This window comes from Gigantopelta aegis, chromosome 3, assembly GCF_016097555.1.
Source record: "Gigantopelta aegis isolate Gae_Host chromosome 3, Gae_host_genome, whole genome shotgun sequence".
NCBI classification, from domain to species: Eukaryota; Metazoa; Mollusca; class Gastropoda; order Neomphalida; family Peltospiridae; genus Gigantopelta; species Gigantopelta aegis.
Window position 1 is genome coordinate 73,742,674 of NC_054701.1, and position 26,395 is coordinate 73,769,068.

The 26,395-nt window shown below is 35.7% G+C and overlaps 1 protein-coding gene across 1 annotated transcript; it reads left to right on the top strand.

Annotated features, from left to right (window-relative positions):
• Window positions 1–1,909: 1,909 nt before the first annotated feature.
• On the top strand, window positions 1,910–25,410 carry LOC121369057 (proton myo-inositol cotransporter-like). Its single transcript, XM_041493882.1, has 9 exons — window positions 1,910–2,545; window positions 7,488–7,647; window positions 8,384–8,595; window positions 9,814–9,922; window positions 16,577–16,740; window positions 17,705–17,819; window positions 19,295–19,536; window positions 21,230–21,382; window positions 22,165–25,410. Exons 1-9 carry the CDS (start codon window positions 2,011–2,013, stop codon window positions 22,332–22,334), a joined length of 1,860 nt encoding a protein of 619 aa, XP_041349816.1. The 5' UTR covers window positions 1,910–2,010; the 3' UTR covers window positions 22,335–25,410.
• The last annotated feature ends 985 nt before the right edge of the window (window positions 25,411–26,395 follow it).

Here is a 26,395-nt window from a genome sequence, read left to right on the forward strand (position 1 = left end):
TGGAACTGACTACAAGTTATTTATTTCTGAGCCGATTGCTTTCTAAATTGGATAAAAAAAAAAAAAAAAGTACTTTTTTGTTATTTTCAAAACACCTTTACTTTTTTTTTACGCCAAACAAAACTGAAATTATTTTTAAAAAAAAAAAAAAAAAAAAAAAAAAAAAAACATTTTTGTAGGAGGATGGGACGGACTATAGTATACTATATAGATGTGCCTTTTTAAACCTTGCACCCCTCTCTAAAACAAATCCTACTTCCGCCCCTGATATATATTTATTGCATGAGAAATTATAAAATTTAATAGGCATTGTATTATTTATTTATTTGTTTGTTTGGTAACTATAATTAATTAATTAATTATTGTTGTTGTTTTTGTTATTGATGTTATTATAAAACTTATCTATGTTTGCTGTAGGGCCTTCACGAGTACTCAAGGGTCAAACTCGACCCATGCCCGAGTAATTCCAGCGCTGAACGTGAATGCCAAATCATGCAATTGTATTGCATTTTGAAACCGGTTGATACGTCCAGTATTGTGACGGACAGCCATATTAAACAGAGAAACTAGCGCATGATCATATAATTATTGTGTAACTTGTACTGTTGATTAGTTACTACTGAAATGAATGTTCTACATTGTCTCACATCTACGGGTACTGTAAATGGACTCCCGAGTCGTGCTGCACCAGGCCCGTGCCCGAGTAGGCCTACTCGTCGAGACCCTAGTTTGTTGACACCAGGGACGTAGGCTGGAGGGGGTACGGACCCCGCACCCCACCCACCCACCCACCCCCCCACTGAAGCAAATGGTCCGCTTTCAAAACTAAAACATACAGGTTTATACATATGGAGTTTCTGGTGGAGCAAAAACAAAATAGAAAAAGGGTCCACTTGGTTCATATTCTAACACACACACACACACACACACACACACCGATCCAGATCACGCTACGCCCCAGGACACCACATTGTTTGGTATTGGGCAATAAATTGAATTTAAATGAAATTGTTTTTTGTTTTTGTTGTTGTTTGGGATTATGTGCAATTCAAAACCATATACTGTTTTATTTGTACATCCAAATTTCGCATAGATGCTAGATTACATATGCTTGCCGATAACTGTTTTGTGCTGGGGTATTGTTAAGTTAGATCTTCGGGCGTCAATATTTTTTTTTTTTTTTTTTTTTTTTTTTTTTTTCACGCTGTATGGCGTTAATTTTTGCCGGGCTTTTCTTGCTATAACGTAAAACAGCATTTGGAAGGAACGGACATATGGTTAAGGACCACAAAGATATTGAGAGAGAAAACCCGCTGTCGCCACTTCATGGGTACTCTTTCCGATTAACAGCAATATGGATCTTGTATATGCACCATCCCACAGACAGGATAACACATACCACGTCCTTCTCTATACCAGTTGTGGTTCACTGGCTGTGACGAGAAATAGCCCAATGGGGCCACCGACGGGGATCGATCCCAGACCGACCGAGCGAGCGCTTCACCTACTGAGCTACGTCCCGTCCCCAAAACCGCATTTGGAGCCAAAAAGCCATCGCGCATAAACTAGGACGTGCATTCTGATATCAATTTAAATATGCCCCTTATTTCGGTATAAAATATACCCACCTTTTCTATGTAATCCATGCTTTAAAAAAAAAATGAAAAAAAAAAAGAAATGAAAAAAGTCGCATCACATCAATTCTGGTACTTTGGTCTGACTAGAGATAGACATTCTTTTCTTCTTCTTTTTTTGCCTTACATTCATTCATTGTTCCCTACATGTCGTTGACCTGGGCCCGTGCTTATAAAACTTAAAGTCTAGACTTAAATAAAGTCATGACGTTAAAGTCTGGACTTTATTAAAGTCTAGACTTTAAGGTTTATAAGCACGGGCCCTGGTACCGATATGAATCATGGCCAATAAATATGACTCTGTTTAGATCTAGTTTTCTACCTCCATTGTGTAAGAGCGGAACTGGAGTTCGTTGGGCAGAATATAGATCGTTAGATGTTTTCATCTGACAGCGATTACGAAGAGGAGCTAGAATTAGCGAGTTACAGTGCCAAAGACTCTTCTGAAAAAGCGATGCTGTCAAACGGGAATAACGATGAGCGGCGTCACATCGTGGCGTCGTTGTCAGGGTCTGAAAACGTTAGCGACGATGCGGGTAGCGTTTCGGAAGAACCCGGAAGCTCCCATCTGAATGTCGTTCATACCCCCAAATTTGTGTGGATTCTGGCCTTTTTTTCTGCCATTGGCGGCTTTTTGTTCGGCTACGATACAGGCGTTGTGTCTGGAGCCTTAATTTTGCTCAAAGACCGATTTGGTTTGACCACAACGCAAGAAGAACTCTTTGTTAGTGTGACTATTGGGACAGCCTGTGTTGGAGCCTTCAGTGGAGGTTTTATAAATGATCACTTTGGTCGAAAGTTCTCAACGATATTGGCCAGTGTTATATTTACCATTGGTGCTCTAGTGTTAGGTGTAGCCCAGAATTTTGCAATGCTAATAGCAGGCCGTCTTATATTGGGTCTTGGAATAGGTAAGTAACTAAGTTCAATGACCATGGCATAATGTAGCCTGAGTACTTAGTAGTTATGGTCGATGACAGTCACTTTTCGCACCCTTGTTTTGGCTTCATACACAGTATATAAAACATATCCAACGGTAAGATATGCTATATTTATTGTGTACGAACCCAAAACAAGGGTGCGAAAAGTGACTGTCGTCAACCTTAGTACATGATCAAGATAAACTTCGAGTGCAAACTCAGCATTTATCAAGTTAATGCAAACTGCCATTAGCAGTCATATGGCCAAATTACTTGGAAAGAAATTGCCGTCAAAATGGCAAATACCATCAAATGTTTTCACCCTAATCTGTATTGTCATTCATTTGTAGCTTATGGAGATCAAGAAATACTTACTTTGTGCCTGTCTTCACTTTGCATTGCAGGAAAGAAATCCAACAGCGATGGGTTTTTTTTCAAATGTGTGCTGTCACTATTATCTGCCCATAATGGTGGGAAATAAAACTTGGAAGAGTCTTGTGCTCGGCATTTAGGGGCTGTTCAAATATTACGTAACGCTATTTTTGTCAAAATTAGACACCCACCCACCCCCTTGTAGCGCTAGACCATGCACCCCCCAAAATATGACGTAAGACTCGGAGATACCCCCCCCCCCCCCCCAACACACAGACAAAGCAACGTGGCAGTGTTTATTTATACCCATGTGTACTATGATGACGTCATTAAAGTGACGTATTGCTGTACGATGGAAAAAAATGCAGGTTTTCACTTGCGCCATTTTAATTGATCACCAACATATAAATACAATATTAAAATGTCTGGTGTATTAAAGCATTTCAGCTTGACTTACAATTGTTTTGGGATTACATTTACCTCTAAAAACCTACATTATATATATAAATATATTGTTGGGGTGGCATGTTTAAGAGAAAACAAAATTGTGTTACGTAATGCTGTTCAATACACCACCACCACCCCCCACCCCTTGTAACGCCACATAACGCTTGGACTTACACCACCCACCCCTTTGTGTTATGTAATATTTGAATGGCCACTTATCTAGATGAACTACAGTAACACAAGCCTGCTTTATAGAGGATATGTACTCTCACACCCAGTTGAATCGCGGTCCCTGTTAAGTCATGCTATTGGGATTTCCCTCCTTTTTAAAGTAATACATCGCTTTTAAAGTAATACATCGATTGCCGTTAGTGTACGTTCCCAGTTTCACAGTTAGAAGTGTAGTCGACAGGGCTTTAGATTGCACCAAAGCTGAGGCAATAAAAGGTATGCCCAAAATAAATTAACCCAAATCAGGGATTCTAGAATGTTTATAAAATCCACTAGCCATGGGATCAGTGATTTAAAAAAGTTACTAGCCACGATTAAAAAATCATTAGCCCTACTTTACTTTAAGTTAATACAATTTACTAAATAATAGTAATAATCAGATATGTCACCTAAAGAGGGGGATAGAGCTTAAAATCACTAACGTTTGGGGTGGGGGCAGGATATTCATATTTATAAAATACTTAACTGCAACATTTGACATCAAAATTTCACTAGCCATCGGGCATGGCAGTAGTAGTTATTTACTAGCCCATCATTGAAAATCACTAGCCATGGGAGTGGGGCTACCATAATCTAGAAGCCCTGCGCTAATTAAGTACAAACATGCTAACCTCAAAATATTGCACCCTCAAAATCAATGGAATGTTAAGCTTTAATTAGAATAAAATAACTTGAAATACATATCTGAATACATCAACTCTTTATCAGCTGTTATTAACATTACTGCTTAAAAAAGAAAGAAAAACCTGTTGTGCCCAAATTGGTGTGATTTAAAGCCCTGGACGAGCAGGCAAGACATTTTTAGAATATAATATTTTTTTGTTACATTTTACCATCAAAATTAATTTTTCTATAAATGCAGGGCTTCTAGATTATAGTAGCCCCACTCCATGGCTAGTGATATTCATTGTTGGGCTAGTAAATAACTACTATTGCCATGCCCAACGGCTAGTGAAAACAAAAGTCAAATGTTGCAGTAAAGTCAATTTTGTAAATATGAATATCCTGCCCCAACACCAACCCCTCAATGTTTGTGTTTTTAAGCTCTATCTCCCTCTTTAGGTGACATATCTGATTATTACTATTATTTAGTAAAATTTTATTGACTTAAAGTAAAGTAGGGCTAGTGAATTTTTAGTTGTGGCTAGTAAATGTTTTAAATCACTGATCCCATGGCTAGTGGATTTTATAAAAATTCTAGAAGCCCTAATAAATTAACCACAAATAGGGAAATAACACATGACCCATATATATACATTAAAACACTTTTTTTTCTGAAATATATGGCAAAATTGACATGTATGTATAATCAGTATTCCATTTGAATAAATGTTAAATGTGTATTTAGATTTTTTTTAAATAACAATCACCAAAGCTATTTAAAAAACACAAAATAAGTTTGTTCTACCTATCTTGCAGACAATATTTTAAATACCATGCAACAATCTACTGTCAAATGTATATTAAAAAAATGTTGGAACAGTTACTTTTTATTGATTACTTCACGAAATGCATTCAATCATGCAAATTTCAGCTATATAAATACTCTGTTCTTTGTGCTTCTATACTAAATAACATGACTCATGGGTAGGCCAATTGTTACTATTGTAACCATGTGTGCACTTTCGATTGCATCAATTCTGTAGAGTTCATTTCATTTTTGGTTCAAGTAACAATGAAAAAGTTTCTTCAACTAATAATTATAATTCAATTACAAAGCAGTTTTAAAATGTACTAAGTAATAATTAAAATTATTAAGTACCATGAATCAACAGGGACCCATGCATGCTATATATTAGACCTGTCTACTTTTCACGAGGGTGTTACATAAAATGTAACTTTTTTTCTTGTAATAATGTGTTTTCTCCTGGTTGTAATGAATACAGTTAAAATTCATATAAAACTTCATATAAAACTATACCACCCCCCAAAAAAAGAAAAAAAGAAGAAGTTTTTTCAGTGCAAATGAAAAAGGTTCTTAACAAATTACCATCATGATGAAAATATACAAATCACATTTTTAATACAGGGTGAAGACCAATGCTAGAACAGCCAGGCATGCAGCTTCACTTGCATTGTCATTGAAGTAATCAATAATGCAATACACAGAGATAAAAGTAGAACCTGTAGCATGTTTTACCTTGGCAGTTCAATCAGTTGCCTTCATACCTGTATCAAAAATGATTTAACCTATGTAATTTGATTGTAATTTGTAAAGAAACCTTTTTATTATGGGTTTAAAACTTGATGATAATATGTTTTTATATCAATGTTAAAGTTACATCCTCTGGTTACCATATTATAACATCATGTACAACAATTTAATATGAAATACAAGCTCAAGTGCACTTTTAAAAAACTTGTGTGTGTTCGCTATGAACGGATATCATCAAACGTATATGCTTGATTCGTCGGCTGTGCCACCATAGCTCAGCAAAGCACAAACGACAGCCTGTTGTCAGTTTTAGTTAACACGTGCGTTTGCCGATTTCAAATTGTAGGGTTCGTCTCAAAAAATTAAAAGAGAAATCTTGTGCTGTACGAAGAACGTTCGGTTGAGGATACAGTACTAGAGTCTTTAGTTAAAAGCGGTTTGATCTTGACAACATATTATCGACAGTCGTACCTTCCTATTTCAGAATTGATATTTTATAAAGTGTTAGTAGAACTTTCAAAGTTTAGTTTGTATACTAGTAACAAATTAATCAATGAACGTTTTCACTTCTTAATTTTACGTGTTAAAATTGACAAATTCAAATAAATATTATTTCGTTTGGAAAGGGTAAAGTTTGGGGGGGGGGTGTTGTTTAACGACATCAAAGATAAAGCATATTGATTTAATAATCATGTGTTGAGTGTGTCGTTAAATAAAATATATCCTATCCTTCCTTCCATCTGCTGTTGGATGTCTAACATTTGGTAATTTTGACATATAATCTTAGAGAGGAATCGGGTGCATGTGCAGGGGGAGGGTATTGGAGGTCGAAACCCTTACTTGCCCAAGCTTAAAAAAAATTGAAATGTATTTTTTGGGAGAGCATATATGGCCCCATAAAAACTTTGCTTAACACAGTCTATAACCTCAACCCCACTGAAATCCCTGCACACACGCCTTGGAAACCCGCTACATTTTTTTTTAGTAAGGGATTGTTTATATGTACCATCCCACAGACAGGATATCACATACCATGGTCTTTTTGTATACCCGCCGATGGGGATTGATTCTAGACTGACCGCGCATTTCCAAAAAACACCTTTTTAGGTCTAAGTAATGAATAAAAATAACATAGTCTTGAAAAATGTTAAGTAAATCGAACACCGTACCCTCTTCCTCTACCCCTAGAGCGTTACCTAATTAGTAACACCCCCCTACATGTAACGCGTATGCCAACAGCTGGCCACTGTCAAAATTTCAAGGCAAATCCCCCACTCACCGACCCCTGGAAAGGCGTTGTACCATACCTCTATGGATATAAATATGTTTTGGCGATATGAGACGACCCCTCAATCAAGACAGTTAAATTTGTTCAAAAATTGCGAAATCTCACATGATCTCTTGTTGGGGAATTCCACACTTGTGATAAGCCAATGAAAACCGAGATTGGTACGAGCCCGTCAAAAGTGTTCCACTTTCAAAATCATGGCTTTGTTTTTGACCTGGATAAGCCAGCGTAGTGAAACCAATGCGGAGTGCGGCATTATATATGCACCAAACGTAATTGGATTTTCTGTTCTATATGCTTAAATAATAAAAATATTCCAGGGAATGTAGTTTTAACTTTATTCATTATGGAGTTACATGCCAATTCATTGGTTCCCTTTCAATACAAACATATTACATGTATACAGTGATGTGATTAAACTAAACATTTTCGCTTTATAGGTCTCGCATCGATGACAGTGCCTGTGTATATAGCTGAATGTGCTCCACCACACTTGCGAGGTCGCATGGTCACCTTAAATACTCTGTTTATCACTGGTGGTCAGACCATAGCCAGTTTTATGGATGGTGCCTTTAGCTATATAAAGCCAGATGGATGGAGGTAAGCTATATATCGGCTATTCAACAATTATGGACATCTCTAGGAGGGAGTGTGTCATGAGATTCATTACAAAATGATGTTGGGGATGGAGGGAGTTACTCCTCTACCAATGACAAATATACCCTTTTATTTCACTAAATCATATCTTGCAATCGTCATATGTGGGTCAGACTAAGGAAGACATTAATACTGTTACAGAAACTTCTGGCAGCAGAGCATGTACATGAAAAGTGGAATTTCAGACACCGATAAATTAATTAAGTGTCTTGTTGATAGCGGAGTAACAGGATGTGCCACAACAAAAATCTAGTAGCCCTGCATACAACCAGGTTTAGACATCTGGTAGCCAGAGCAAAAAATCGGTAGCAACACACACACTCACACACACACCCAGGCTACTGCTGAGGTTGAGCTCTAGGGGTAGTCTGTTAAGAGTTGCATAATGTTTTCAAAACAGTTTTCTCATTTTTATTAGCTCACCTGGCCTGAAGGGCCATTCAAGATTAGGTGATGATGCATTGTCTGGTGTCTGGTAACATTTCACATTTTCAACTTCTCCAGTTCCATCAGGCAGGTTTCAACCAAACTTGGGCCAAATGATCCACAGTTCTTAACATTGTGTTTTATGTATTCATGTACTTATACCTTTGTTTGACACTCAATGGCCAATGTGTATTTGCGCGCTGTGATGTCATTAAACATTCATTCATGCATTCTCATTCTCATTCTCATTCAGATATATGCTGGGTCTTGCTGCCATTCCGTCTGTCATTCAAATGACAGGATTCATGTTTCTGCCAGAATCTCCCCGCTGGCTAATGAAGAAAAACCGCGAGGCAAAGGCTCGAAGTGTTCTTGTTACCATTCGTGGTACACCCAATGTGGACGGTGAAATGCAGATCATGCATACTGTGTGTGAAGAGGAACGTAGACTGAAAGAGCAAAACAGTAAGATTTGTATTTTGTCGGGGCATACCAAGCCCAAAATAATAAGGGAGCAGTAAAAACTGAATTGGGGAACGTAATTGTAGGATCTTCTCATGATAGGCACAAAAAGCAGCCACCTTTAAAGTTAAAAAGACCACTTTTGTCACCCCCACCCTCCACATGCTCCTTCCCTACTATAAAAAAGAAAAGTTTTATTTAACTAAGTACTCAATATGTATGGTATGAGCACTCAGATAATGAGAAAGGAAACCCACTGCCACGACGACATGTGCTACGCTTCTTAATTGGCAGCAATTGTAATCTTTTATATGCACTATCCCACAATCAGGATAGTACATACAACGGTCTTTGTAACACCAGTTGTGGAGTTGGCTCAAACAAGATATAGTCCAATGCCCCCACCGACGGAGATCCGATCCTAGATTGACCACGTATCAGGCAAGCACTTTATCACTTGGCTATGTCCCACTCATCTCCATTACTACAAGTACATGTAGATGTAACCCTTTTTTATATACAAATGATATACATGTATAAGGAACTTTGAATTTGGCCTTGGTGAGAAAGCAGTCCTTGTCTATGTTAAACAAATGTGTACCAGTGCTTGACTTCATTATACTGAATATAATTCAAATAACCAAGTGATTGGTGACCTAGCATCCGGTTACAGAGTGTTACATTATACTGAGGATGTGACAGACATGTAACAAATATATTAACTCATACAACCGAACAATTAGTTACCTACAGTCCGTCAAACCTCCTACAATTTTTTTTTTTTTAAATAATTTCAGTTTTGTTTGACGTAAGAAGAAAAGTGAAAGTGTTGTGGAAATAACAAAAAATACTATTTTTGTGCCCAATTTAGAAAACAATTGGCTCAGAAATAACTAACTTGTAGTAAATTCCATAGCATGAAACAAGGCGTTCCCCACAGGACGGACCATAGGTAAAAATCATAACATTTTGAAACATTGTCTTTTGTACTATGTGTTTACAAAGAATGAGTTTCACTTTGTTTTACAGAGGGTTTTGTTTTACTGAGGATGTTACGGACATGTTACATAAATATAATTCATGTAACAAAACACTTTGTTACTTATAGGTAAAGATCACGTGAACTATTAACATCTGGTTTAACAATCACTTTGAAATATTGATTTTTGTAAAAAGAAAAGTATAGTTATTACGAAGACTGAGAGTTACTTTGTTTTGCAGGCGGTTTCGTTTTACTGAGGATGTTACGGACACCATACACAAGACGAGCTCTGACTGTTGGATGTGGTCTTCAACTTTTCCAACAGCTCAGCGGAATCAACACTGTAATGTAAATATATTTATCATTACTATATTAGCTAGCATATCCAGTGTAATCAAAGTATGTGATGTTTTTCAAATCACATACTTTCAGAATTTGATAATGTTGCAAATTAGATCTCAATTTATCGAGGTCACAGCACTATGTTTATTGACATTTAAGCAAACGTACTACAGTGACACTCGATAATTGACTTGTACATTCATAGTCATCAAACAAAAACATTTCAATAGCAATTTTACACTGAAAGCTGTCTAGCATTCAGAAAACAAAAAACTTTGGGCACTTGTTTATTTTTATATAAGAACATCTAAAATGACATCAGTCAAGTTTGACGTTATTTCCATTCAAAAAGATACTGTGTCACATATTCTTACGTCATTTAAATATCGCGTAATTGCTGACTGGACATAATGGCTGACTAAAATTGAAGTTGCGTATACAGTTTACAAAAACATGTTGTATTAAGCTTGAGATTGTATGATAAAGAGATTATTACCCTTATGTGTCCCAGTAATGTCAATATCATATATTAGGAATATAAATAATGTATTATGCTCACCAGAGGCTTGCATAATACAATATTTATTCCTAATATATGATATTGACTGAAAAACACTCTGGTAATAACCTCTATATATACCAGGACGCAATATTTTACACAAACCGTAGATCTGTCCATCCATCGGTTACCCTCTTTAGGGTTTCCGCCAGAGATTTATTTATTAGCCCTCAATGGGCCGCGAAGCCTATATGTACCAGCGCTCATACCGAAGTTATGTTAATTTAAAAAATAATTTCAGCAATGTCATAATATATATACATGTATAAAGTATAATAAAACATCACTGACACTAAAAGTCATACAGGAACATTTAAAGGAGACTGGACACCAAACCATATATACGGTGTAATGAATTGTTTGCCGTCATAAACCACAACACGCAACTACCGCGCTCCCCTTATTGACCAAGTTAAGCGTGCCAGTCTTGGTTGGGGTTTTTTTTTCGCCGATGTTTGCCGGAAACTGTCGACAATTGATGAGCTAGACCCATGACGTCATCGATGAGAGGAAAACTGAAGAAACTGCCAAGCAGCATGGACGAACTTAGCGATTCAGTGATGAAAAATTGTGTCCAGCTTGTGCTAATGGCATCAAACCATATCAGTTTGAACCACTTATCATAGACTTTGTCCCTAATCCTGGAAATGTTGTCTTAGACGAAAATTCGGATGAATCAACTGCCGACGAAGACGAGGAAGCCACACGGTCATAGACTAGCATACAAGCATTTTTTAAAACATAATTTTTTTATGACATTTTTAATATAAACTGAAGCAAATGGACCTAATTAGAAGAAAAGCACACAGAATGTAATAATATTTCATCATAAATTTTGTTCAGCATAGATGTAAATGTGACACATCAGTGGATATTCCAGAGGCCGATTTCGCAAATTTGCAAAAAGCGTCCCCTCCTCACCAAAGCAAGATATAATAATTTAACAAAAAACTTTGTTCTCTTAACTAGTTACCCTCCAAGTTTTAATGTGTTTGGTTAAACCGTGTACTTTTAATTATTAAGAAAATGTGTTACCAGTCTGCCGAAACTGTCCACAGCTGGGTACAGAAATACAGAAATGTTGGAAAATATTATACTGTTGCCACATACTGACAATCACTTTACAACTAATATGTCTTATCGACAATATTATTATGTAGTCTTTGCATTTATTAATATAAAATACAATAGGCCCATAGGAACTGGAGAGGGGTGGGCCTAGGGGCTTGTTCTCCATCACACACTAGGATGAAAATGTATGTTTTAAATTTTCACTACTTTGCATAAATAAAGATGATATAAAGATAAAAATCTAGTTTGTATCCCTTAAAATACAATAGGCCCATAGGAACTGGAGAGGGGTGGGCCTAGGGGCTTGTTCTCCATCACACACTAGGATGAAAATGTATGTTTTAAATTTTCACTACTTTGCATAAATAAAGATGATATAAAGATAAAAATCTAGTTTGTATCCCTCACTAGAGACTGTATCTCTCCCCCCCCCCCCCCCCCCCCCCCACACACACACTTCAAATATCGTTCCTACAGGCCTATACAAATGTAGATAATATGTAGAGGGTGAAGTTAGGAACCAGTTCCTTTTATCTTTAGGATTTTGTAATCATGATTTCAAACCAACTGTTTCAGGTAGTTTGCTCCACATACTGACATAAAACACATTTGTTATATATTGGAATAAAATAAAAAATAATTACAATATATCCAGTGTTATTTTCTTTAATCATTCATGGAGGAAGAAGGAAGTCCTGATGAAAATATATTACAGGTAAAATATATTACAGGTAAAACAAAATAATATATGATGCTTATTCCATGTGGTAACTATTGTTAATTTTGCTTTAAATTTCTAGATGCCAAAAGTGATTAATTATATTATTTTATGGTAACAGTCGAAAATTAGACGACCAATTGTTTCAACCTCTGCCAAAAGTACGAGATTTTCTGCCAGAAAATAATTTGAGGGTACGTAATATAACAGGCCCGTAGGAACTGGGGGGGGGGGGGGGTGCCCCCCACTTGTGAGCTTTTCGCCATTGTAACCAAAATCTGATGTAGAGTTTATACCCGGTCCGTCAGTCGTTCCTACGGGCCTGTAAAAACTAAATATATTCAAAGGAGTATATTGGGTGGTTATAGGTTTGAAATGTTTTTTTATTGAACATTTTATTTCATGCACTTTTACAAATTGTAAACAGTAATTATGTTACTATAATCTATCGAAAAAATAAAACATATATATATACATTAATTTCTGAGATTTAATGTAAGTTTACCCACCGCACCCTCTGGCAGAAACCCAGGGTAGGTATTAAAATAATTATTTGGTGTAGAATATTTTTAATATGGCATACAGAAAGCATTGAAAAGTACAATTTTATTATGCTTTAATAATCGACATTAGCTTTAAAATTATTTAACCATCATTCCTTCTGGCCAGAGTACATGTACATATGTTGTTCCTGCCAAAGTGTTAGCATTTTAATTTTAATGACAATATACTGAACTGACGATAAACATTGTTAACTAACGTAATAATTCACGTTTTGAAGGTGTTTTGTTATGAGGTTAACAAACCAACTAGATCAAGAGACGTTAGTATGGAGTCGTTATGGGCTGTCAGTGAAAATTAATTTGGTAATTATAGGTAAATAAATGTGAAGTTTAAATATTCGTTTGTGAACAAATTGCAATAACTTTATTTAATGTATATCTTAAGTACATACTTGTTTTAATTTTCACATTGTAAATGTACCATAACCTGCTGTATTTAGTTGGTGTAAAGCCCATTCGACGACAATAATGCGTCCATGTTTTAAAACAACTTTCGGGGTTTTTTGGAAATCGAAACCATGATGTTGGCCATTTCTTGGGATGCATTGCTGTTACTGTTGCAATTAAACACTGCACAGTTAACCATCATATAATTACGTCGACAGTATTTAATAACACTAATTATCTTGTAAATTAAATTTCCGATAAACCTGGAGACAAAAAAAAAAAAGACGATTAAAAGGCACAACCAAAGAATCAACACGTGTACCGGTATTGCTTGGTAACTCTCACCGATGACGTATTGCCTCGCTTTCGTTCAGATCTATGCATAATCCCGCCCACTTCTGTTTTTACCCCAAACCTAAGACGCGCAGCTGACCGGTGCCTCGCAGCGAGCCGGGCGTTAGAGTAATGCGGTATTTGACGCTAACTTAATCCATTACACACTACATGTCTTTTGGTGTCCGGTCTCCTTTAAAAAAAATTTTAACATTAAAAAACAAATTCTATTTGAAAACTTTCTTGTATATATCAGTACCGGTAACATATTTTAGGGTATGCATTTTTACCCTCTGGCAAAATCCCTGCTCTAACATTGACACAAACTGCCAGTCGGTTTAAATGTGCTATTAAACATTCTGAAAGTCACATGATCAAGTACATGTATTAACGAAACTGTTTGTTAATGATTTGAAATAAACTACTTTTATTTCATTATTTTATTTTACTTAAAGGGATTTTCCTGAGTTGGCATTCATTGTAAGATTTTTTTGACTAACGGAGCCTTTTGGTGACTAAATTTACATAATAAATATATTTTCTTCTTTAGAAGATCAGTGTCTGTACATCCAATGTGTTTGCAGCCATGTGGTAATGTTTGCAGCCATGTGGTAATGTTTGTAGCCATGTGGTAATGTTTGTAGCTATGTGGTAATGTTTGTAGCAACCATTCTTCATTTTATTATGTAATACAGTGAAACCTCTTAAAACTGGACCCTCAGTAAACTGGAATTCCCTCAAAACCGGATGTTTTACAGAGTCCCTTTCTAAAAACCAAGACAGAACTTAACCTCTCTAAACTGGATCCCTCTTAAAATGGGACATTTGTCTTGATCCCAAGGGTGTCCGGTTTAGAGGGGTTTCACTGTATATATTTTTTCGTACATAACAAATTATTGGGAGGAAATATCAGGTTTGGGCTACAACAAACACCTTGTTTATACAGTCACTGGTATTCTTAACAAGGAAATATCTTAAATATGTTATTTAAGTCGTAAAAAAGGCTCTGTTAGCCGTAAACATGTTACAATGGAGCAAACTCAGTACAGTTCTTTAAATACTGTTATTAAAAGGTAAACTTGTTTACTGCAAGTTTGAGGTCAATGGTTACATGTACGTTTAAGAAATAATATCACTGTGTTTCATAGTTAACTGTAAAGATGTATCACAAAATTTGGATTTCGGGACGAGGCGAAGTCGAGTCCCTAAATCCAAACATTTTGTGATAAATCCTTATAGTTAACTACGAAACACAGTGATATTATCCCTATTTTAATACTACACCTATTAGGAGTACCTGTATATGTAAGACATTTTATTGTGTTTTTATTAAAGAAATCCCACAAATATTAAAACCTAATTATCTATTCTCCTTACCGATATTCAGTGAAAACACTTGTAGTAAGTAAAAGTATGACGTAATACTTTTTTTTTGAGCAAACCAAATGGCAAATTTATCAGCACTGTAGTCTGTCTTTTGAACATGATTTATTGTAATACAGGATACACTAAAATAAATAGTTTTGTTGGCTGTTAATTTCTGTTGCATGACATATGGATACGATTGGACTTTACATTTGTGAAACAGTGTTTCAACCTTATATTCAGTTATTTTGAGGAATTCGTCTGGTTTAATTTTGTACAAAAACCACGTTGATGAGGTAGGTCTACAAGTTTATAACTGTTACTAACATATTTTCACATAAAGTTTTTATAAATACATAAAATAATATGCATTTACTAAAGGGTAAGTATTATTTTCAAAAGTTTTTCAAAATTGTGCAATATTTTAAAGCAGTTAATGTTGTTTCAAATAGTGCACAGGCATAGGAAGGGAGGAGGGGGGGGGGGGGGGCATGTGTCCCACTTTTCATATATTTTGCTTTGCTTTATAATAGTGTAAAAGTGTGTCAGCATAAAAGTGTGCCCCCCCACTCACACTTTTTGGCACCTTCCTATGCCAATGTTGTGTTTAAAAAATCAAGTCATTTCCATCTTGTCGTCTTTATCAATTTTATTGTCCCCAAAAGTATGTTCTAAATAAAAAGAAGGTACTTCAGATTGTGATATAATTATTTCTGATGAATCTGCTTGCACCCATTTGAGAACACAAACAAGAAGAGCAGACCACAAAACACATGATGGTGACTGCTGCGATCGATCAGTGACCGGACCTTACTTGGGGTGGGTGGGTGCAAGTTCATTGCTGCTAACGAAGTGTTAAAAGTTACAATTGCATGGAATGATAATAAAATAGTAACAATAACATCATTATCATCTGAAGTTGGTACATTTTTTTAAATTATTTATATCAACGTTTAAATATAATGGAAGACATGGAATTAATATACTAAAGAAAACACCACACATGAGGCTAATTGATAGCATATCGGACGAGTTCTCGGAATTTTGTCGTGATAAATCCTAGTTGCCCATGATAGCATACATCTATCCTCTGATTTATCACAAAGATTAACCAATGGAACACTTTTCACACAATATGAGTGGTGTAGTGCATGACTGGAGCTCTTTTCATACAATATGAGTGGTGTAGTGCATGACTGGAGCACTTTTCATGCAATATGAATGGTGTAGTGCATGACTGGAGCAAGGAAAACCCTACAGCTGTTGTTTTCACTGAGGGAATTCAATTCTACAACTCAATTATAACATTTTAGATGAGAGCTTTGCCACTGAGCTACATAGCTGATTGGCCACTTGTATTACCATAGCTAAAAAAAATATAAAATCTTTGTGCACACACTAAAAAACCCAACAACCACCAGCATCTATGGTGTAGTGGTTACGCCATCAGACTTAAGGCTGGTAGGTAGTGGGTTCACCTCCCAGTACCGGCTCCTACTCGGAGCAAATTTCAATGACTCAATGGGTTGTAGGTGTAAGGCCACTACACCAACTTCTCTGTGTCTCTCTCACTAGCCACTAACAATTAACTAACGTCTAACCCAGATAGCTGAGATGTGTGTGTGTACCTTTGTAAATGCTAATTGTTATTGTTACTTTGACAGGTACTACAGTGCATCCATTATCAAGATGGCAGGTGTCTCTGATCAACATTTAGCAATATGGCTGGCTGCAGTCACGGCTACCATCAATTTCCTGTTTACCATTGTTGGTGTTTGGCTGGTCGAAAAACTAGGACGGAGGCGTCTACTACTTGGAAGTCTTAGTGGTAAAATTACATATTACAATTATTTATTATATTAATTTGCAGTCATTATAACATGTTTCAGGGGGCAGAACGTAGCCCAGTGGTAAAGCCCTCACCTGATTCTCAGTCAATCTAAGATCGATTCTCGTCAGTGGGCCAATTGGGCTATTTCTCATTTCAACCAGTGTACCATGACTGGTATATCAAAGACTGTGGTATCTGCTATCCTGTCTGTGCGATGATGCATATAAAATATTTGTTTCTATTAATGGATTTTTTTTTTTAATATGGTCCATAGCAAAAAAAAATGCCATGGAGAATTAAAAACTCCATGGCATCATTGCCAGTTGTCATGGGCAGTTGCAGGAGTTGATGGAGAATATGTCCTTATACACCTCTAACCATGTGTTCTGGAAGAAGATGATCCATTTATAATATATAGAGGATTTGTCACAAGCGTTTTTCAATATGGGAAATATCAACCAAGTTTACCTTAATCAGTATTTGTCGAAGCTCTGCCGATTAACTAGACGAGGTTGAAATTTTACATATTAACAAACATGATCAGTGAATTCTATTTATCCTACAACACTTCTAAAATAGCATTTTAATTTGATATTTAGTAAATATCACAGTGCAAAAATCGCCTCCATCAGTAATATGACATCGTCACAATTAGCTTAAATGTAGTCTGACATCACACACTTCAACTAAATCTTATTGAAACGTTACTCTCAGGTACATGTATGCACTGCAGGTCTTGTTATCTTGACCAGTTGATAGCAAGCATACATGTATGAACCGTGTTAATAATAGTAAATATGAAATAGGTTTATCACATGGATATTATGGGTACATTATAGGATAGATAAATCATGCTATTTAGTGTTTAAAGTACATGTACATGTGATATTGTGTTGAAACATTTGTTGTGTTAATATATTTTTTTAATTGCTGATTGAATTTCTTTCTTTTTTTCCACCAGGTGTTGTTGTCAGTCTTATATTTCTTGCTGTAAGTTTCCAGTTAGCAGCTTTCCATTCACCTCCCATTACAGTTCATGAAGCAGAAGGAAGTAACTCTTCATGCAATAATTTTATGTAAGTTGGGGCTATGCATATAATAAATCACATGATAGAAAGTGTGGTATAGTTCTTACTCCCATTGTATACCTCAAATTAAGGGTACTATATCACCGTATATATGGAAATTAAAATATAATCAATTATGATGGCAAGATAAAATATTTGTGTTTATTGACATAAATAGTAATTCTTAAAACAAATGTATAAATGTGTTTAATGAATCATAGTGGCAAGATAAGACATTGACTTGCACTGGAATTAGCCTTTAATAACAATTTGTTTGTCAAGCAGACTATTTCAGCCAGTATGTGAAAGGTCTTTTTGATAAATTTTTCAGGATTTTTTGCTTTGGACACGTGCAATGGGAATTTTTGTTTGTGTTAAAATCAGTATAAATTACAATAGATCTGCATTAGATCCACTGGCAAAAAGAAGTTTTGAATATAACACAATGAATAATCACTGTATCAGTATAATAATGATATTCAAACAAAGGGGCTGACTGAGGTTAAAGTAGCTTGTTATTAAAAAAAAACCCGGCAAGTGGTTATCACATTTTTAGGTGGGGAAAATGCCACTTTTGACATGAAATCAATGTGCACTGTAGTGCTGTCGCGCGCCTCAGATGTTAAGGACTGCAGATATTCATTGCAGGTACCAATAGTTGTTTATGCACTTAGAGAATTTTTCTTTTTAAATAAATAATAAATGAAAAAAAGAAGAAGAAAAACTTGTCACAATATTAATCCAGTTTACAGTAGTTTAGGCTAGGTATGATCCTACCATCCATGAAACTACTTCCAAACTAGTGGAATGCATTATTCATAGCAAGCTGGGGGGTGGGATGTAGCCCAGTGGTAAATCGCTTGCTTGATGCGCGGTCGGTCGGGTATATCAAAGGTTGTGGTATGTGCTTTCCTGTCTGTGGGAAATTTCATATAAAAGATCCCTTGCTACATTAGGAAAAATGTAGCGGGTTTCCTCTGTTGATTACGAGTTTGACATCCAATAGCCAATGATTAATTAATCAATGTGTTCTAGTGGTGTCATTAAACAAAACAAACTTCTTCTTCACTACAAGCTAACATTTAACAAAAAATGTAAAACTGATTTACTGATTCATTAAACTTACTTAACTTCGAGTCTAGGAACGCGGAAGGATGTAGCCCAGTGGTAAAGTGTTCGCTTGATGCACAGTTAGTCTAGGATCTATACCCACTGGTGGACCCATTGGCTAATTTCTCATTCCAGCCAGTGCTCTACAACTGGTGTAACAAAGGCTGTGGTATGTACTATCCTGTCTGTGTGATGGTGAATATAAAATAACCCTTACTGCTAATCGAAAAGAATAGCCCATGAAGTGGCGACAGTGGGTTTCCTCTTTCAGTATCTGTGTGGTCCTTAATCATAAATAAAATATGTTGAGTGTGTCATTAAATAAAAAAAAATCCTTAATTTCGAGTCTAGCACTTACAGATTTTGTTTTACAGCTGGTGTGAAAATTGTATCGAAAGATCCAACTGTGGTTACTGCTTCATCAAAGATGGCAGTGGGGCAGCCAATGGATCCTGTTTGGCTATGACAAGCAAGGATACGACCCATTCTCTTTATGGCCGGTGTAATTCCACGAGTCTTTCTAACGGTCTTGTATGGGCAGACAACTACTGCCCCACTTCCTACTCGTGGATGGCAATAATGGGTCTGGTTGTGTATCTGATGTTCTTTGCACCAGGTAAATCTTCAAATGATTTAAAGGAGCTATCCTGAATTTTCAGCCCTAGCAATTTCCATTTGTTCCCCCCACACCCATAGCTACTCCCCAATAATGCACACAGATTCTTCTTTTTCATTTTCCTGTAAAACTGTCTTACTGTAACATGTTTTAGAATAACCTTTGGCAGAATTGTTTTAAATTTTCTGTGGCCATTGTAAGAAATAATAAATTGGTACATACAAAATTATTTTTGAAAAAAATCGACAGTGAGATACTACAAAATATTACGATGTCAAGAAATCCATTGATTTTCTAAGCTCAAGAAAATGTAAGTAAATTGGAATTTTAATAATGTAAAAATATTTTATTTGCCGTAAATGAACGCATAAACCTAAATACACAAATCCACCAATTGTATGCATACACACGCTATACACATATGGATACCAATTATACACTCATGCTTACTGCAGACATGATTGTTTTCCGTTATAAAACAGATTTCCGCTTTTTAAACATTCTGTTGCCAATTTCTATTTTACGCTTATTATAATTTTTAATGAGTGGGCATCTCTCGGTCCGCATTAACATCGCTATGTTCGAGTAAAATCAGTTTTTTTGGTAGGGTGCACAATCATGTCTGCTACTGTGTACATACATACATAAACACGCAGACATACATAAACCCATAAACCCACCAAGTATGGATCCAATGCTATGGACTATTACAGTGTTCAACAAATCAACTAACCCTTGGTCCTGGTTAGTGAAATTTTAGTCATTCCGAGATCTATCCTAGTTTGATATTGAATATATTCCATTTCTGGTATGGCAGGCCATAGGATTTCAAATTTGATGGGAAACACTTTTTCAGTTCCTTACCTTGTGATCATGAGAACTCATGGGAAACTGTTTTTAGGCTCCACTGAATAGTCGTACTCGATATAATAATCATATTGTTTCCATGAAATCTGAAGGCCTGTATGGGTCCAATACCGTGGACTATTAATTCGTAGATCTATCCTAGTTTGATATTGAATATATTCCATTTCAGGTATGGGTGCAATGCCGTGGACTATTAATTCGGAGATCTATCCTAGTTTGATATTGAATATATTCCATTTCAGGTATGGGTGCAATGCCGTGGACTATTAATTCGTAGATCTATCCTAGTTTGATATGGAATATATTCCATTTCAGGTATGGGTGCAATACCGTGGACTATTAATTCGGAGATCTATCCTAGTTTGATATTGAATATATTCCATTTCAGGTATGGGTGCAATGCCGTGGACTATTAATTCGTAGATCTATCCTAGTTTGATATTGAATATATTCCATTTCAGGTATGGGTGCAATGCCGTGGACTATTAATTCGTAGATCTATCCTAATTTGATATGGAATATATTCCATTTCAGGTATGGGTGCAATGCCGTGGACTATTAATTCGTAGATCTATCCTAGTTTGATATTGAATATATTCCATTTCAGGTATGGGTGCAATGCCGTGGACTATTAATTCGTAGATCTATCCTAATTTGATATGGAATATATTCCATTTCAGGTATGGGTGCAATGCCGTGGACTATTAATTCGGAGATCTATCCTAGTTTGATATGGAATATATTCCATTTCAGGTATGGGTGCAATGCCGTGGACTATTAATTCTGAGATCTATCCTAGTTTGATATGGAATATATTCCATTTCAGGTATGGGTCCAATGCCATGGACTATTAATTCTGAGATCTATCCACTGTGGGCACGAAGCACGGGTAACTCTGTTACCGCAGCAACCAACTGGATTTCTAACCTCCTGGTGTCAATGTCCTTTCTCACACTTTCTGAAACTCTAACAAAATATGGTAGGTACTGTGTGGATTGAGTCTTCTTTTTTTTCTTCTTTACGTTTCCTATTTTTAGTCCTCTACTGGTCCAAACGGAGGGGACATTGATTTTAACTCCATCCTTCTGTCTGTCTGTTCGTCTCTCTGTCTATCTGAAATTTTGTATATAGCTTTATCATATACTGTTACCAGATCAGGTTTGAATTTTATGGCAATTTACCCATTTTTGACAGAGTTGTGGCCCGTGAAATTAGGAGATATAAAAATTTGTTAGACCTGGTAGGGGACATGTATTGCTTTAGTAGTACTCTCAGAATGCTTGTTCAGAATACTGGTACTGCTGAGATGTTAAACAAATATATTCCTTTCCTATCCTTACATATATTTAAGTAAATATATTGAGATGTAATACTACAGATAATGGTAATCAATTGTGACCTCAGTGTCTGATAATTAATTCATTTATTTTCTAGACTAAATTAAATATTTCCTCTTTTTGTTATGAAAATAAATTCATACATTAATAATGATCTACCAAATGGTGAGAAATTTCAACTTGGGTAGCAGCAGCCACTATCTGGTCATTAAGTTAGAATTTTATTTAACAGAGTGGGTTCACTGATGAGATTCGATCCTACAACCCAAGCATCACAGGCAAGCACTACCTACTAAGCTGAATCCCATGTCTTACAAATTTACTGTACCAATAGATAACAAAATGTTTGTAGAATGATTTTAATATATTTAAATGATGGACGTAATTAAATGCTGTTTACCAATTATTTTTGTTTTTTCTGCAGGTACTTACTGGTTGTTTACAGGAATAGCATTGATTGCCTTGGTATTTTTTTCCTTCTTCTTGCCAGAAACTAAAGGAAAACGCTTAGAAGAAGTCGAGGAGCTATTTTCCAAACCTTGGTGTCAGTGCAAAAAAGACAATGATTATTTAAGTTTGGATTCAACAAATTAATAACTTCATAGTGATAATAATTATTTGCAATAACAGACTTGTATACTCTAGAAAATGTGTGTATTTTGGTCTCATGAAATAATCCATTCGTTGGTAAAAATGGAATATTGTAATAATGTATAGGTTATAAATATTTTGTATTTCTTACCATTTTAGTAACTTAATGCAAAAAATATCATTTCTGAATGAATAATTTTTGGTCTTACACCACCTAATATCAACAGCGATTTATGGGGGAACTGATCTTCTCCTCACCCCCACAACTATGAAACTGGGCATTCTTAGGTGCAAGGATCCTTGAGGGGCCATGTATACTGCATATGAAGAGTCATTGCAAAACGCGATAAATGCCACTATACACATCCAATCCTAAAAATGTTTTATTCCAAACCACCATAAACACTACGCCAGTTTCTCTGCAATCTGCGATATATCCTCAGACAATCGTATCACATTTTGCTGAAAACTGAATTTGAACTTGTGTTTGTCTACGTGTGAACAGTGAGTAGTGTTCACACACTGTTTTTTAAAATGGCATTTATCACGCTTTGCGATGAAACTCTTCATATACAGAAATCTGAGCATATTAAACCACTTGAGGACAAATTCCTTCCAAACTCCTTTCCCTGTCAGTAAAGTACATGTACCATCACCCAATTTGCAAGTGGTATGGTGAAGCTTGAAAAACATAACTTGCTACACACATGTACTTCTGGTTTCCAAACCCTGATGTGCCAAGGGCTGTCTCACAGTTGGTACATTAAAGGCCATGGTATGTACTGTCCTGTTCATGGGAAAGTGCATGTTAATGGTATCTTTCTGCTTTATTCATTGGTGTAGCTGGGGTTTTTTTTTTTTCTTTCTGTTGACCAAGTGTCAAAATGACCACATGTTAGGCACCACATAGCCATAGGTTGGGTGGAGGTTTTTTTTGTTTTGTTTTTGGGTGTGTTTTTGGAGGGTTAATGTTCTGAGGTGTCATTAGATAAATATTCCTTTCCTTTCCTATGATTTGTCAATCGGGTTGGGAAGTTTAATCAGACTATCTGATTCCATGACTTCCACAATGAGACTAAATAATACTTTTTTTTTGTTTTAAAACATTAGCCAGTGAAGTGATTGTTACTATTTTAATTGCAACTGTGGTCTTTATACAGCACATTTAATTGTTGAAATCAATTTGAGTCATTGTGTTCACTAGTTGTTTTAGACAATTAAATTAGCTTTAGTTAATAGATGATTATTATGTGTGTTAAAATGCAATTTGTTTAAGAAATCCATTTTCAGTTAGTTCTATGTCTGATTATTTTATGTAAATACATTCACCTTGGGTGTTTGTGTGCCTTCAACCCATCACCATTAGATCAGCTCTGCTACAAATATACAGATACAGCAGACATAAGATTTTGGTATTTCAGCTGTTGGCAGCTATATGTATGCTACTGGAGTCAGGTGTATTTGTGCGTACACGTTTGTGTGCAAGTATGCACATGTGTGCTTGTGTGTATTTGTGAGTGTATGTGTACAAGCATGTGTAGCTTGTGTGTGCATGTCTGGCATTTGATTTACATGACGACAATGTCTTAAAATAAAAATCATGGATACAAAATATGTACAGTTTATTTTCATGCATTTACAGTAAAACTGAACTTACGAACGATAAGAATGAATAAAATTCATTTTAGAGTCAATTTGAGAAATATTGACTTTGTTAATACTGAAAATACACATTTGAACTGTAGGAATGTAACAAAAGTTGAAATTCAGTTCCATTGCCTTTTTTTTTTCATTTAACCTTCATGTAAAGGATACTTGGTATTGCTTTTCAAGGTCAAAAGTTCTATGTCGTTTTATTCCACACAATATTTAAACTAAATGTGAACTCCTGCACAGATGATGTGTTATTAACAATACACGATTGTTTATATTTAATAATACCCTTAAAATTGTATCACTCATCTGGGGCAGTTCAACAATTAGTTAAATTAGGTAATGTTTTAGTGGGAGGGGTTACCATGGGATGTGTTATAAGATGTTTTAGGGGAGGGAGAGGACGTTTTGTCAAGTGTTGCATAATATTTTCAAAACACTTGTCTGATTTTTATTTATGAAGTAAAATGTGGCCAGTTAATACCATTTTATTCTTAAACAAATGATTTTCTATCAAATATTTATTAACAAATCAAACATAATATTCAATTTGGTAAAAATTAGGTCATAATGACAGAGAAAATGGAAAGGTGTAATGATGGGCATTATGTAATTTTAAAGGGGATGGTGTCATCTTAGTATTACAAAACACTACAATGGGAAATGGGGATTATAAAAAAAAAGAGCCACATTTAGCATTACATAATTGTTGAACAATCGCTGCACATTGTGCACCTAATATACTTAATTCCTATGTGTGGACCATAAATGATAAACCTAAATATAAATTTATACTGTGGTGCAAGATGTATAACTTTTTTATTGATTCCTAGCTGTTGCATGTAATTATATGTTCTCTTTCAGTGGAAATGCATATACATGTATCATTAGATATCTTTTTTATTGATCTCAATATTGTCGGTTCATATTGTTAATGAAAACCTTTTGCTCATTTACATAATAATGTTATGCATTTTATATTAGCAGGTCTTCTATGTTTGTGATGTACATTTGTATTTGAAACATTTGTATACGATGTAAAATATTCGGTAAAGAACCATCAAATATTGGTGACCACAAAAATGTAATTCAGGGTTCCCATAGGCTTTAGAAAACAAAAATCATTTGATAAAGACCCTGTTAAGGAATAGGAAATATGGAATTAGGGGAAAGGTGCTGGAATGTAGTTGGGGAATTATATGTGACTGTATCTGCGAAAATTAGTAGGCTTTAGATGAAGCACAATGTCATTCATTGAAACATCAATTACAATGACATCAATTATAATGTCAATGTGAGTATCCATTTTTTATATATACTCTTAAAAAAAAGTAGGGGAACTCTAATAAGAATTTACAATTGCCAAAATTGTAAGGTATATTAAAATGTAGCTGTGGGGAATGGTTAAATGATAATAGTTAATTAATTGGGCAAACATTGCAATTGATAGTTCAGTATTACAGTAGGGTTTATGACCACCAAAGATCTTGAAGGACGATTGGGGTCAGAAGTGAAATTTGAAACTCAACGTTTTTTTATCAGTAAATCACAAATTCAAACAAAAATGACTAAAACAAAACAATAACAACTGTATGATCAACAGAATGAAAAAGATTGACAGAAATAATGTTCCACAGTGATTAATGGACCTTCCTGGAAATTGTCAAAATCGAGAAGACATCCCACGCACGTGTACAGGGTAACTGCGTGATGCATGTGCGAATTATGGAATGTGTTTCTATGTGTTGATAAACAGATCTGAATGTTCTTTACTAGAATGTCTGTGGTCAAAACGTATGTTCTGTCTAATAGTTGATATTAACATTAATATTTCAGGTTCCCATACGTTTTTTTTGAAGAGTATATAACATGAAAAGTATGGCATGTTTTTGTTAGTTGTTGTCTGGTGGTTTTTGATGATGTAATGATAGTTTATCTTTATAGTTGTAAATGCCTAAAACAGTCATAACCCTCTTTACACTCTGATCTTTTTTAGTAGGGTGGGGGATGGGATTTAGCTCAGCCAGTTGAGTGCTCGCTTGGGGTGCTTGCAATGCAGGATTGAATCACCTTGGTGGATCCATTCAACTGATTGGGTTTTTTTATCATTCCAACCAGTAGTGCATCACAACTGGTCAAGGGCTGTGGTATGTGCTGTCCCCTCAGTGGAAAAGTGCATATAAAAGATCCCATGTTGCTAATGGAAAAATGAAGCAGGTTTCTTCTAAAACTATTATGTATAGATGTATTTCTGTAAGCTAAAGGGGCGGGATGTAGCCCAGTGGTAAAGCGCTCGCTTCATGTGCAGTCGGCTAGTATGGATCCACATCGGTGGACCCACTGGACTATTTCTTGTTCCAGCCAGTGCACCACGACTGGTATATCAAAGGCTGTGGTATGTGCTATCCTGT